General features: G+C 41.7%; 1 protein-coding gene across 1 annotated transcript in view; it reads right to left on the minus strand.

Moving 5' to 3' along the window:
• Nucleotides 1-15662, minus strand: part of ABCA13 (ATP binding cassette subfamily A member 13) — a 390771-nt gene that overhangs the window by 291554 nt on the left and 83555 nt on the right. The window contains exons 16-18 of the mRNA XM_058725626.1: nucleotides 13510-13624; nucleotides 5317-10101; nucleotides 1773-3584 (exon numbers count right to left, since the gene is read on the minus strand). Coding sequence (XP_058581609.1) covers nucleotides 1773-3584; nucleotides 5317-10101; nucleotides 13510-13624 — 6712 coding nt within the window. The remainder of the gene's footprint in view (nucleotides 1-1772; nucleotides 3585-5316; nucleotides 10102-13509; nucleotides 13625-15662) is intronic.

The following is a 15662-nucleotide window of genomic DNA, read 5'->3' on the forward strand; positions in this document are numbered from 1 at the left end:
GTGGCTCAGCCAGTTGAGCATCTGACTTCGGCTCAGGTCATGATCTCACGGTTGGTGGGACTGAGCTCCGTGTCGGGCTCTGCACTGGCCGTATGGCGCCTGCTTGGGACTCTCTCTCTCTCTGTCTCTCTCTGTTCCTCCCCCACTTGTGCTCTCTTTCTCTCTCAAAATTAAAAAAAAAAAAAAGTCAGGCAAGTCAGACCTCAAACCCATGACCAATGGGATTACCTGTTTGGGGCACTTGAGGTCTTCCCCATTGAAGAAGCCGATGTTAGAAAGAGTGAAAACAGAGAGAAGAGAGGCACGTAATCACCAAGCAGGGGGACGCTGGGAACCCAGCCTTGTGACTCTACTGACAAAGTGGTGACCACACAGCCAGTTCACAGCCAGTTGGTTTCCAGTCTCGGGATAAATTCCCTCCCTGGAGAATGGGAAACGTCAGATGAAAACTGGGGTTGGTGGAGAAGCAGGCTTGCCAGGACCACCCCCAGCTCAAACAGAGATTCAGGGCAGCTTGTAAAGTCCACTTCAGCATAGTCTGGGACCAGAGCCAACGCAAGGATGAGGCAAGGGCCTCCAAAGCCAGCACGCAAATATTGAAGCAGTGACAGGCCTTCATGCCGGGAGGCCCCTATTTCACTAACCAAGGAAACCCTTCCAAGCTCTAAAACGTGGCCATAGCAGCAGGACCAGCAGGAAACAGGTCAAGCTCTCTGGCAGGTGAGGGAGGGTTTCAGGGCACCTCCAATCTCTCCGTGAGACTAAGAGAAAGGTAGGAACAGGCAGGGACTGGGGACCATCCACACGGTTCCATCACACACAGGAAGGACGGACTGGGACAAAGCAGAGTCTCTGAGGCTGCACTACCCAGGGCACAAATCCTCCAACCTGAGGGAGCAGAAGCTTCCAGAACATAATGAGTAACAGGACGGGAGCAAGGCCCCCTTGACCTGCCTCTCAGGGATAGAGGCACTGCTTGGAAGTGGATCAACCATAGTGCTGGGTTGAATCTAAAAAGGCAAGAAGCCGGGGAGCCTGGTTGGCTCAGTTGGTAGAGCATGAGACTCTTGATCTCGGGATTATAAGTTCGAGCCCCACGTTGGCTGTAGAGATTACTTAAAAGTAAAATCCTTAGGGCCCCTGGGTGGCTCAGTCAGCTAGGGGTCCAACTTCAGCTCAGGTCATGATCTCATGGTTCATGAGTTTGAGCCTGGCATCGTGCTGTCGGTGTAGAACCCGCTTTGGATCCTCTGTCCCCTTCTCTCTCTGCCCCTTCCTCGCTCTCACTCTCTCTCTCTCTCTCAAAAATAGATAAATAAATAAACATGAAAAAATAAAATAAAATCCTTAAAGAGGGAAGAAGTCAACAGCTTCCTGGCCCTTTCCAGGGATGGTTACCACTGAAAGCAAGATTTTCTGCATGGTGCGCATAGCCTTATAATCTCATTTGCCTGTGTCACACGGTAATGACCTTTGGCAGCCAGAGCACATGAAGAGAAAAGCTGTGTCTGTACCTAGCCTGGGACGAGTGAATGGAAGAAGTTTTTACTGTTGAAAATGAAAGCATGTACTTTCACAGAGCGTTTAATAAACCCAAAGCATATTTGAATGCCAAATCATGGGTCAGGTCGTGAAGACACTGGACAGACACCAACGTGCTATCAAGTTAAGTCGAGAATCATACTTAACCTGGTTTGAGGTCATTCCTGCGCAGTCCTGTTTTGTAGTTCCTGCAATGGGGCAAAAAGGAAGTGAGTCGGGCGTTCTCTTACCTTTGATCCATCAGTGGGACCTCTTGCCAGCACTCCATCAATGCAATTAGTTCCTTCAGGTACTTCTCGAAACTTGATAGCGGTTTGAGGATGTAAGGAAAATCAGCCATCACCTCCTCGATGCTCTCTTCTTTCCCCGATGTGGTATTCTTTCCAGTGGCTGCATTAATAAAACTCTCAAAGATGGGCTGGAACAATGTTCTCATGGAGTCTACCCACTGAGAGTTGTTCAGGGGAAATTCTTTTCTCAAGAGAGCTATTCTCCTTAACACGATCTGGACTGATTGCTCGAGTCGTTGATGAGTTACATTCGGAATCAGAGATGCGTTGGAAAACAAAGCTTCGTTCAGATCACCTGTTTCACCAGAGACCTCCCCAGCTGTCTCTATGGCTTTCAGAAGGTCATCTGGATGTTGAACCAATGTCAGCAACAGATTAAAGACAGACCTGTTATCCTTCTCTAAGTTACTCCAAAGAGCTTCCAAGGTGAGATCAATCGCCATTCTCAAGTACGTCCCTATTTCCGTGCTGTCTCGTGATAGCATTTCATCCAAAAACAGGATCACTTCCTGGGTTCTTTCCCATTTAGTACCTTGAGGGCAACAATGAGTGGGGAGTGGACGAGGGTGCAAGAAGTCTATCTGGTTGATGATACTACTTATAGGAACGAAGCAATCCAAAATTTCTTCCCATAGGTTGACAGAATCCATACTGAATATTTGAGTTGCGTTATTAAAAGCTACCAGAAGAAGCTCCATAGCCCCCAAATTGATTTTCACGGAAGTTAAAAATTCAGCAATTTCTTCCGAAATATCAGAAAAGTCCTTGGACTGGTTCACATGAGAGAATGTGCTAGATGACGTGTTGACAATATCAGAGTCTTGTGAAATATTAGGTGTGACCCCAGTCATCCCAAAAGCCAAGTCAAGAAACGGCGTCAACAAGTTGTTTATCTTTTCAGATAGGAAACGGTCTACGTTTTTCAAAGTGGTTATTTCATTCACAGCATTTCGAACACTTTGTTGCAAAACAGAATAGAGACTGTCAAAGAATTTCATGGTGTCATTGGCACTAGAGATGAGATGGGTTTCAAAAATAGTGGCCACCTTCCTGGAAACCTTCTGGGCTAGCCTGACCAGTTCCACGGTGGAGTTCACCAAGGAGGCAAGATCTCTCATGTCGGCAATGTCCCTCACCAGCAAGGTCACGGTGTCAGTCATTTCCAACAGGGGCTCCAGGGCACCACTTTCTCCACCAGCTCTTGAGAGAACACCAAGGAATCTCTTGGTCATTTCTAACGTTGTCCTGTTCCTTAGAGGGAATGAATTATTGATAAAGGAAAGCAGACCAGTGAGATTAGCAAGTATGACTTCTCGGAGTGTGGGATACACGTTACGGAAGCCCCTGTGAGGAGAGTGGGCGAGCGCGTCCATGAGCCGTGCTAGCTCTGTGGAAGTTTCTCTCACAAGCTGAAGGGCTGACCTGAGATCGTGATTGAGTTGGAAGAGGTCTTCAGAACTGTTCCCGTGGCGGAGCAAGTGACTCACAACTGTAAGAAACTCCAAATTATCTTCCGACTTGTTTGTCCCCGAGGTTTCCCTTGGAAGAGCACTAAATAAATCTCTCATGAACTTCAGTCCTTGATGAATATCAAAATGAAATTGTCCATTGTCTAAAATAAACGGCCTTTGGATGAGATGATGTATAGCGTCCTTTAAACTTGAGAAAATGCTCATCAGTCTGTCGTCTTTCAAGATGGTAAGAAATTGATCCAGTGACAGAATTTCTAGAATTTTATCCTTTGGGACAAAGCTATAAATAAATGTGTTTTAATTTCATGTTCAGCCGTGGGAAGATTAAAACCTAGAGTCACATTTTGGCTGTACAGGAGCATCATGGGGGAATCACACAGTCTGCAAGACAACATGCTAACACACCTTCCAGAAGGTGTCGTTATTTGGCACCAAATAATGAAAAGGGTGGAGAAATTTCATGCATAGTCCCGTCAGGATGCCTCAAACCTAGTCACTTCAAAAGGCACATACTTTGGCTTTTTAGAAAAGACAGGAAGGTGAAATCAATGAAGTGCCTCTCGCTGCAAGAGGGAACATCTTCCCGAATGTTCAAAGTCCTAGCAAATGGCTCAGATAGGTGATGGCTGTGATGCATCAGCGTGGCTAGGCTGAGCAACAGCCCAAGAATCTCTTTGCCATGAGCTGTGGGTCTCCATGAGTGACACAGTGTCTTCCCTCATGACAGTGAAGGATAAAGGGAAGTGGCCAGTTTGCAGCATAAACACTAACCCAGGTGCCATTGGGAAGCGATTTTGCATGTGCGATTAAAGCCCCTGGTGAGTAAACTCTGACTCAGTAAGACAGGATACCGTCCCGGGGGTGGGGTCTGACTTCTCAGTTGGAGGGCGTTCAGGGAGGTTGGAGGGTGTTCAGGGTGGGCATTAAACTTCCCTGACCTAGCAACTCCAAATAGCCCCTGCCTGCCAGTCACCTCCCCTCACCCTTGACTGCCTCCTGCAGACAGTAATTTCCTCCCCATGCTATTCTGCCTGCTTCTAAGCATGCCTTCCGGACGGCCCATTCTAGTGACTTTGCACCTGCTTAGCTGGCCACTGAAAGCACAGAAGCCAATCCTTGAATTAAATCCTTGTTCTGGTTCGATTTCTGTGGCTGAGCCCTGACTGACACAGACGTCACAGAATGAATTAGAAATTCCCTCCAGCCTTCTCACTGGCAAGCTTCGAATAGAATGAAAACAAAAACAAAAACAAAACAAACAAAAAGGATATATGAAAAAAATTTAACGTGACTCTCGGTTTTAAAGTTTTAGAATTTTGGGGTGCCTGGGTGGCTCAGTCGGTTGAGCATCCGATGACTCTTGATTTCAGTTTAGGTCATGATCTCTCTCAGTTAAGGGGTTTGAGCCTTGTGTCAGGCTCTGTGCTGACAGTGTGGAGCCTGCTTGGGATTCTCTTTCTCTCTCTCTCTCTTTCTGTCCCTCCCCTGATTGTGCACACGTTCTTTCTCTCTCTCTCCCTCTCTCTCTCTCAAAATAAATAACCTCTTTAAAAAAGCATTTAAAGTTTTAGAATTTCCTCAATTCCAGATATAAACATCACAGGAGATCAACTGGAATAAAAATATTTAAACCCCTCACTTGTGATGAGACAGTTAATACATCGATTCAATTATGACCGTGTATATGCATCTACATATATAAGAAATAGGGCTTAAGTTCCACATAAAATAGAATTTCATAACTATTTTCATAACCCAAGAATGTAAGAAAGCATAAGCAATTAATTGCCAGGGGCTAGGTTTCTATAACGTGTTTCCTACTTAGATGACAATCATCAAAATTATCTCAGCTTGAAACTTTAATAAAATGTCCTTTAAGACAAAATTCATGCCAAAGGTGACTCGTAGGTGGTAGGTACAAATGCTGTCACTGATGTTGACACGCTCAGGAAATAAAGCAGATTGTAACGTGTGACAACCGCATTTACTATACCAAGCAAAAGCAGACTCACCTCATCTCTGCAGCAATGTCTTTGTGGAAGGCCTTCAGCAGAAGAGATAGTCTGTTCTCAGAATTTTCCTCCAGTAAAAACGAGAAGAACGTTTGCAAAAGCTGTTCCATGAAATCCACTGCACTTCGTGGAGGGAGGATTATGCCTGCACCATTTCCTGAAGGAGTCTGGTTCAAGGTGAGGTTAATGAAATTCGTTATCTGAAGGACAGTATCACTCGAATTTGAGGCTGCCTCCAGAGAACTCCCAGCTAACTTACTGATTGAATTAATTAGGACACTTTCAAAAAGGAATTGAACGAGCGACAAATTAGTTAGCTGCTCTTGGCTTAGCAGTTGTGTCAAATGGGCAACATCGAGGTCACCTTCCCTAGAAATGGCTTTGAGAAAACCCAAAAAGGTAGCAAAATCTTTGATCCACAGAGCTGTATCATCAGTTGCATTCTCACTGGCTGTCAGAAGAAATAATGTCTCAATCATTCTGGAGTCATCTTTGTTCGCACGTTTATGGAGCCAGTTTTTCATGCCCAATAGAAAATCTTCAATGATTTCTGATGTCTTCAGTGACAAGGACCCCAGGCTTTCAAACACACGGGCAAGTTGCAAAGTTATGTTTTGAACAGTCTCTGAACTGATCATTTGAATTTCTTTGTTAATTTCAGAAAGCAGGTGTCTGATAGGAAAGCCGTGGCTTAGCTCTGTCATGATTTGTTCAACCTCAAGCCACAGTTCCTCAAAGTAAGAAGAGTTATAAGTCGCGTCACTTGTTTTAGTAAAGCTTGGTGGTGCTTCTAAACCACTGTCTGTCACGTTAGCATCCAGAAACATCACAAATGGAGAGTCTACAGAATGGGCACCATTTTCTAGGTGCCGATCCCCAGAAAGCAATTTCATGATCCTTTCCAAATTTAAGGAAATCTTATTTTGAACAGATGCCTCTGTGCCTTCGTTAATGTTGAGGATCTTGCTTAAATTGGCTAGTGTATCAAGAATCTTTTCATCTGGTGCAACTTTTGTAAAGCTAACACTTTTCAGTGTTGCTATGATCTGCGAAGCAACTTGCTTTAGGGGGCCGCTGGGACAAAGTTCAGAGATGCCACTGTTGCTTTGATTTCCAGAAGACGGGACAAACGGTAACACTTTATGCCAAAATTCTCGCATGGTTTTTACAAGTGAAGTTTGAACGTGGAAGACTTCGGACAGCTCTAGAAAAATGGAAGTCCAGTCCACTAGTTCATGAATGACACAGACCATCGTCCTAGAAATCTCCTCCTGTGAGCCTTCAACCGAACATTGTAAACCTCCGCCCACGGGAGAGAGGTGGAGCAGGTCGAGTACTCTGGCCACTTTGCTATAAAAGGAAGAAGACGTGAGCTCGTGGGATTTACAGGCTTCTACCTTGGGATCTTGCCTCGATCCAGAAGTCGTGTGATTCCAGCACCAAACCACAGGAAGGCATGTTAAAGCCTCGGAAAGAATTGCTGGTTTATCTGATATCAACTCCACCATGTCCAAAAGAGTTTTTATCACAATAGCAAAGTCTTCCTTGGTGATATTTGAGATGCTGATGCCATGAAGGACAGTGAACTTGTAGACATCCTCGAGGATTTCTGTGATGTTTTTGTCAACTCCTCTCTGCAGGAGCTTCACAGCATGAGGAAGCACGTAGTAGGCATCTACCACCGCGTTAACGTCATCCTTCGGGAACAGGCGTGAGAGCTTGAGCAGGTGATTGACATTCCAAGAATGTGAGCTGTCCACAAATTTTTCCAGCAAGCCAACAAGCAGGTTGGCCCCCAAACGGCCAGGACCCAATCTACTGACGTTCTTAAAGAAATCCGTTAGCGCTTCACTCATTTGTACAAGTTGGTCGACCAGTAGGTCTATGTCTGGCTTCTTGAGGGTACGCAGGAGAGAAGTTACCTTCTTGAACACTTGACTATTACCTGCATCTCGTGGAATGTTGTGAAGAACTGAGGGTGTCAGGGAGTTGAACACATCCCTCATCAGTTGGATACCAAGTCCTACAGCTTTCGTGATTTTGTGCGGACTCATTTGTGGTGGATGTTGGAGATCATAAGAGAAGTTGAAGGCAAGGTAACTGGCTAACTGATATAATGAATTGCCCAAGCTGTTGACATCCTTTTCTTTTAGACTGGTAGCAAATATGTTGAAAAGCTTCTCAGATGTAGAAGAGGAGTCACTTTCTAGGATGTGAGTGGAGATAGCCTTCATAAGTTTCTGAACTTCCTTCCCCAGAGCTACTAAATGCAGCCAAAGATTTTTAAATTGACTAGGTAAGTCATCTGACATTTCTATGGGTCTTAGAACGAATCCAATAAAACGTTTCCAGTGGGATTGAGGTACAAAATCAAAGTCTCTTGTCAAGTTGTTGATAATCATCCTTACTTGGTCTGTGGAATCATTTAAAAGAGTTAATAAAATCTCTAATTTAGGTACCTTTTCCTCTTCAAAGACTTCAGTGAGTATCACATTTAGGAAATCAGTTACATTTTTCAATACAGTATTCACGCAATCTGGATCTGACGTGTTGAACGAACAATGAGGGTCCTTTATATTCAGCATCCCAGTAACAAGCTTCAATGTAGAGTTTATTTTGTTCTCTACATCTCTGAAACTCTTCCAAATACCCCGAGGATAACCTTGTGAAACACTGGAGTTATACATCATGTACAGATGGTTCATGATATCTACCCATGCAACGCACCCCTTCCGTCTGCTGATTGTGTCCTCAGAGGAAAATGTGGAATTTAACATGGCCAGAATATGTAATGTCCTCTGTGAGATATTTACATATAATAAGCCATCTTCCAAAATAAACTCGGTAACATTTTGGAAAATATTGGCACAGGACAATAAATCTTGGTCACGTGACACATTTCTAAGCAATAACATTGTTTCTCTTAGCTCGTTGATGACACTTTCAAACTTCACTCCATGATTTGTGAGGTTATTTGAAAGAAAGTGATTTAACAATTGTACGTCTCTGTCGATGTATTCTGAGGTATCGCTTAACTCCATGAAAACGTCAAGCAGAGAATATAAAAACTCTCTGCTGGCATTTGTGTTTAATGGAAATGTCTTTAGCTGACTCAGGGCAGTCTCCATGGTGAAAAGGGATTTCTCTACTTGGTCGGGGTTAAGTGACTTTACACTAACTAAGGCATCACCCACTACTACCCAAAGATCCCTGAGACTCAAAAACTCATCCCAATCATGAAAGCCATCAGCTTGGGTTACATTTTTAAACAAATTCAGTATGAGTCTGGCGGGGTGGTGGGTAGGAAACATTCGTTGGCAGCTTTTAGAAACTTTCACATCACCTTCCAATTCATCCAGAAGCTGAGTGAGGCCATCGTGAAGAGGAGTGAAAATATTCACACCAAACTTGAATATCTGAGATATGCTTCCCCAGATACCAGTCCACATTTGGAGCCACGAGACGGTGCAGCGAACAGCCATTAACTCATTGAACACACTGCCATTCGCGGACAGGTTGGAAAGAATTTGTGTCCACGGAAGAATAAATGAAGACCCTCTGTCTATTGAATAATTCACGGAAGAAACGTTTTTACTATCTAAAGCAAAGCATTCATTACCCAAAAGGGCTTCTACTGATCCGTTGAAGAACTGGCTCATGTACTGAAAGAAAGAAATACGGAAATCCTCGTTGGCCACGAGCAGCTGTTTGAGACCTGTCAACGTAGCATGAATCACTTCCAATTCGGGGCCCTGTGTAGACACCAGGGACTGGGCCTGAAGTTCCAAGTAGTTAAAAAATGAAAGCAACTGCTGACAATAAGATCCCTCCGAAATTCCCTCAAGAACCCCTGTTGTCTCATATAAAAATGCAAATGCTTCACTGATGTTCTGGAAATGAAATTGCTTTATGATATCCAAAATGTGTTTTGAGATTTGTGCAAGGGAGGGTAGCAAAGAGTCTGTGCCCTGAATGCTCAAGAATTCAGACATGGATTGGAACCAGGAAGAATAAATCTGCAGAAGCAAAGCTGAATCTTTGTCCTGGAAGACGCTGAGATAGAGCTGAGTCAAGATTTTAGCAACTTCTCGTTTTTCGGGTTCAGGAAGGGCTGAGAAATGCTCAGACAGGTTCCGTAAAGCGCAGACTACGTCCAGAGCCTCTGAGACTTGGCCCTGCCTCAGAAATCCGAATTCATAGAGGCTGCTTAGGACCGTTTCACATAAAGGTACAAAGTCCATTTTCACAGATGGCGATGCAAGCCAATCTGAATGGAACAACTGAGAAAAGTTAAAGCTTTTGCTAAGAACCCTCTCGTCTTCTGGAACAGAAAAGTTAAGACCTGTAGTCAAGGTCTCCAGTGTGTCTCTTTCTCCTTTTGAAATGCCATCCGTCCACAACTCCAGGAGCTTGGGATTCATTTCAGAAAGTACTAATTCCATAAATCTCAAAATATCACTTGATTCCTTCTCTGTCCAGAGATGTTCAAGAGCTTGTGCTCTTGCGATCACTGCTTTGCCAAGTTCCAGAAGTTTCTGAGTATCAAGAGCAGATGGGTCTCTCTCTAAACTTCTTGAATGATTTACCCACAAATGGCTTGTGTTCAGAAGAGTCTCGGTGGGAGATGGGCGGTCACGGGATTTGGGAACCCGGGGCGAGTCGAAAGGATTAGGCAATAATTTCTCCAGAAATCCCACCAGCGACAAAAAAAAGTGCATTTGCTCGTCCTCCGGGGAATGCAATCTCTTTTCCATCAGGAGAAGTTCCTTGGAGGAATTCAAGATCCTAAAAGATTAGCGGAATTGTTTCAGTATCCAAAAATAAATTAATAAATAAATTCAAGACGAATTCAATTTATCAACTTTTCAGGGTAATACTCAGACTTATTTAGACTAAAACATAAATGAAGGATTTACCACACAATGTAGGGAATTAAATTAATGTGAGTGTTGGAAGTGTTTTACAAATCCAAAATGCACATACATGTGTTTAGCTTAAAATCTGCTTCCTGCACCAACAACAATGGATTTTAAGTTACTTTACTCCACGATTTCACATGTAGGATTGTTCAAGGTAAGTTTGCTGTGTATGCTGGAAAAATCTCGGGTTTTGATTCCTTATTGTGTCTCACAATGTCTTGGCTGTAGGCAGAGTCCAAATGGCAGAGTGTGTCAGAAACCTGCCCCTATGATTTATGGACGGACGACTGTTGGAATTACCCGTTCCAGAAGCAATTCCGGTGTTCGTTAAACAATGCTGGCACTTCCCACTATTAGAAACTCATTAATTTAGATGGTGTACTTTCTCTCCAGGGGTTAACTTGTAAAATGCAAGGAATTCTCAATGGAGCAACTCGGGGGTTATGACAAAGTCCACACTCGCAAGAGAAATCCACACTTGGAGGGGAGCCTGGGTGGCTCAGTTGGTTAAGCGTCTGACTTCAGCTCAGGTCATGATCTCGCGGTCCATGAGTTCGAGCCCCACGTCAGGCTCTGTGCTGACGGACCCTGGAGGCTGCTTTGGATTCTGTGTCTCCCTCTCTCTCTCTGCCCCTTCCCCACTCATGCTGTCTCTCTCTCTCAAAAATTAATAAACATTGAAATAAAAGTCAGGGGTGCCTGGGTGGCTCAGTCGATTAAGCGTCCAACTTCGGCTCAGGTCATGATCTTACAGTTCCTGAGTTCTAGCCCTGGGTCAGGCTCTGTGCTGACAGCTCGGAGCCTGGAGCCTGCTTCGGATTCTGTGTCTCCCTCTCTCTCTGCCCATCCCCCCTCTCATACTCTGTCTCTACCTCAAAAATAAATAAACATTAAATATTTTTACATAAATAAATGAATGAGTAAACGTTAAAAATGTTTTTCAATAAATATAAATAAATAAATAAATAAAGTCCTCACTTGGGAAATGTACTAACTTCCATTAACTCAGGAGCTACCTGTCCACTTTATATATATTTATATGATTTATATTTATATCTATATCTAGATTTATATATCTATACAAATTTATATTTATAAATATATTTATATTTATATAAATATTTATTTATGTATATTTATATCTATATCTTATTATATTCATATTTATATTTATTACAATATATAATATATATTATAATATATTTATTATAATATGTAATATCTATGTATTATGCAAATTATATATATTTATATTATATATATTAAATATATATTATATATTTATTTACATATATTTATATATCATATAATTTATATAATTTATATATTATATATAATTTATATATTTTTATATATTGTATATAATTTATATATAATTTATGTATATTTATATATTATATAATTTATATATAATTTATATATTTATATATATAACTTATACATATTTATATACTATATATAATTTATATATTTTTTAATATATATAATTAATATATATTATATAGATTTATATTTAATATGTAATATATTTGTATGTATTTATTATAATATGTATTACATATAATATATAATATACATTATGTATTTATATGTATTTATTTGTATTTATTAAATACAAATATATGTATATGTATTTACATGTATTTATATGTATTTATTATAATATATATTACATATAATGTATAATAATAAATACATATAATATAATATATAACATAAATATATAATGAATATATATACACAAATATATATTTATATATTTGTTATAAATCTATATATTTATTTTTATATGATTATACGGCTGGAACAGGACATGGCCCAGGGTTTCTATTTCCAGGCCCAGTACTCTTCATACCGATCACGATTAATGTCCATCCTTATTTTTATTTCTTCACTCATTCATTAGGTCAACATCCAGTTACCTAGCATCTATCATGACAGATACTCTGCCAGCTGCTCTGGGTCTACAGCTATAAAATGAAACATGCCCTCGGAGCATAGACAGACGAGGTTTACTGCTGTCTTTCTAGGGCATCTAAATATTTGAGACTTTCAGGAGAGTAAGGTATTTGTAAATCCAAACTGAACAAGGGACTGACTCTCTAGGGGGTGTGTCCCGTGCTCTTCCTCCTTGGTCCACTAACCCCCGAGCTTTAAAAGTTTCTTGGGAGTGACAGTTCCTAGGTCCAGAGAGATGTTGAAGAACGGCTCTTGAATTTTGCTGTGCACCTGGAGAATTTCTTAAATCTACAGAAACCTGGTTCCTACACACAGTCAATGTCTAGCGCTTCTGGGAATTTGTATTTTTAGCAAACTTCATACAGTAGGTTCCACTCCTGAGTCTGAAAGCTATGCTCTAATGCAAAGCTTCTGTCCCATCTCTTCCCAGCACACCCATGAACAATAAAGTGTGCTTTAAACTGTACATAATATCCAGGGCACCCGGCAGATTCAGTCAGTAGAGTAGGCGACTCTTGATCTCGGGGTTGTGAGTTCAAGTCCTACATTGAGTGTAGAGCTTACTTAAAAATAATAAATAAATAGGGGCGCCTGGGTGACTTAGTTAAGCGTCTGACTTCGGCTCAGGTCTTGATCTCATAGTTTGTGAGTTCAAGCCCCACGTCGGGCTCTGTGCTGACAGCTCGGAGCCTGGAGCCTGCTTCCGATTCTGTGTCTCCCTCTCTCTCTGCCCTTTCCCCACTCATGCCCTGTCTTTCTCTCTCTCTCTCAAAAATAAAGATTAAAAAAAAATTTAAGTAATAATAAATAAATAAAATGAGACTCATGTTTTTAAAAATTAAAGAAATAAACTATATAAAATATCCATAATTATACATAAAAATTTCTACCACAATGCATATGTCAAAGTAGCAGGATAGCATATAATCTGGTAGATTTAGTTCCAAAGATCCACTTCTCACCTCAAACGTCTCCAAAACTACCAGAATCTTAAATCACTGATGCCATGACTCAAGCAGGCAACTAGATGAGACTAATTTGCCAAAGATTGCACTTTTTGGGGTATCTATTATAACTCATGCTTTTCAGAGAAAATTTTACTATTTTCATCTGTTTTTCTTTTCAAAATCCGTGGAAACATGAGGCATATGCACTCTATGGAGCAAATGTTTATGGAACACCTAATATGAAACACTGTTCAGTAGCCAAATAAGGAGCTCACATTCTAAAGCAAAAGCATTTCCTACAACTAGATTCTGCTTGTCTTCAGGTAATAGTTACATAGAAACCTGGAAATTGGGTTCTGAAAACTTACCTGGCTACGGAAGCAGCTGGAGACTTGAGTAAGTTACTCAAAAAGTCAAAATAATTATCAGTGATGATTTCCCAGTCCATGTTTTCTTCATAACAAGGAGATTCCTCAGAGAAAGCTAAATAGAAAGGCATCTCATATATCGATCTCAAGTTGGAAACAACAGTCAAATCTGCCAAAGCAAAAAACACTATAGTGGTTCAGTTAATGTGTTTGAAAATATAACAAAGAAGGGTTAGAAATCCTTGTGATCTGGCTCCCACTTCTGGCCAACACCAACTATCCCTGGCTGTCAAGCAATGGAGACAGTGATCCACAGAAGACAGAAAATAAACAAGGTGAGACCCATGATTATCCTGTCTATTGCCTTAAAGAGATCATCCAGGCCATGACACAGGAGGTGGAACTGAGCAGGAACTGTCAGGCGCCCTCAGCAGAGGGGATGAAGGTTAGAGTCCGGAAGACGGCACAGATACACAGAACAGACTCCCAGGAAAGACAGAGCCATATAGATGGAGCCCCCGCTGTCTGCCTTCTTCAACTATCCAGCTGAGGACAAACCAGTGCATGCAGGTGACAAAGCACCCGGAGACCAGGGAAAGATCCACCCAAAAGGATTCCGGAAAAGTATCCGGGGATCACATGGGCCAGGAACAAATTCTCTTTCCATCAGCCGGACCGGAACAATCCACAATCTCACGAGACAATGAGTACAAGATGCACGATGAGTCTCGCCTCAGTCCTGGGGAATATTTGCAACCACACCGAGTGTCGCTCCAGTCCTAACAAACCTTAAAAGCAAGATCCTAAAGGATCAAACAGTTTTCAAGAACATAGGAAAAACAGAATGGCAAGCAGGAAACAAGGCAAACCTCAAAATGTTTGGCATCCAATCAAAAATCACCGGGCATGCAGGGGCGCCTGGGTGGCTCGGTCGGTTAAGCGTCCAACTTCAGCTCAGGTCATGATCTCAAGGTCCAGGAGTTCGAGCCCCGCGTCGGGCTCTGTGCTGACAGCTCAGAACCTGGAGCCTGTTTCTGATTCTGTGTCTCCCTCTCTCTCTGCCCCTCCCCTGTTCATGCTCTGTCTCTCTCTGTCTCAAAAATAAATAAACGTTAAAAAAAAAATTCTTTTAAAAAAAAAAAATCACCGGGCATGCAAAGAAGCAGAAAAACATGACCCAGAGTTAGGAGAAAAAAATAATCAACCAAAACTGCCCCGAAAGAGGGTGGTACTGCCCAGAAGCAGACACATAGATCAATCAAACAGAATAGAGACCTCAGAGATAAACCCATGTTTCTATGGCCAATTAACCTATAACAAAGGACACAAGAGTACACAATAGTGAAAAGACAGTATCTTCCGTAAATGGGGCAGGGCACAGCAGACAGCTATATGCCAAAGAATGTACCTGCACCACTTTCTTACACTGCACACAAAAATAAATTCAAACTGCACCGAAGATCTAAATGTGAGACCTGAACCCATAAAACCCTTCACAGAAAACGGAGGCAGTAAACTCTTGGACATAGGTCTGAGCAGTATTTCTTTGGATCTGTCTCCTCAGGCAAGGGCAACAAAAGCAAAAATAAACTATTGGGACTACATCAAACTAACAAGCTTTTGCACAGCAAAGGAAATCACTAACAAAACAAAGAGGCAACCTACTGAATGGGAGACGATATTTGCAAATGATATTCGCAATAGGGAGCTAATATCCAAAATATATACAGAACTCATAAGACTCAACAACAATAAAAAATCTGACTTGAAAATGGGCAGAGGATTTCTCTGAGTGAATATTTCTGAGTGGATATCTGAGTGGATATTTCGGCTGAGTGATTTTGGCTCAGGTCGTGATCTCACAGTTTGTGACTTCAAGCCTTGTATCGGGCTCTCTGCTGTCAGCACGGAGCCCACTTCACATACTCTGTCTCCCTCTCTCTCTGCCTCTCCCTTGATGTCACTGTCAAAATTAAGCAAACATTAAAAAAAAAAAGGCAAAACTTTTCAGAATGGATAAAACCAGACCCAACTGTATGTTGCATATGAAAATGCACTTGAAATGAAAGACATAAATAAAAAAGGACAGAAAAGACATACCACCCTAACACAAAGCAAAAGAAAGCACTAAAGTAGACTTCAGATGATAATAT

This window comes from Neofelis nebulosa, chromosome 4 (genome assembly GCF_028018385.1).
Source record: "Neofelis nebulosa isolate mNeoNeb1 chromosome 4, mNeoNeb1.pri, whole genome shotgun sequence".
Classification (NCBI taxonomy): Eukaryota; Metazoa; Chordata; class Mammalia; order Carnivora; family Felidae; genus Neofelis; species Neofelis nebulosa.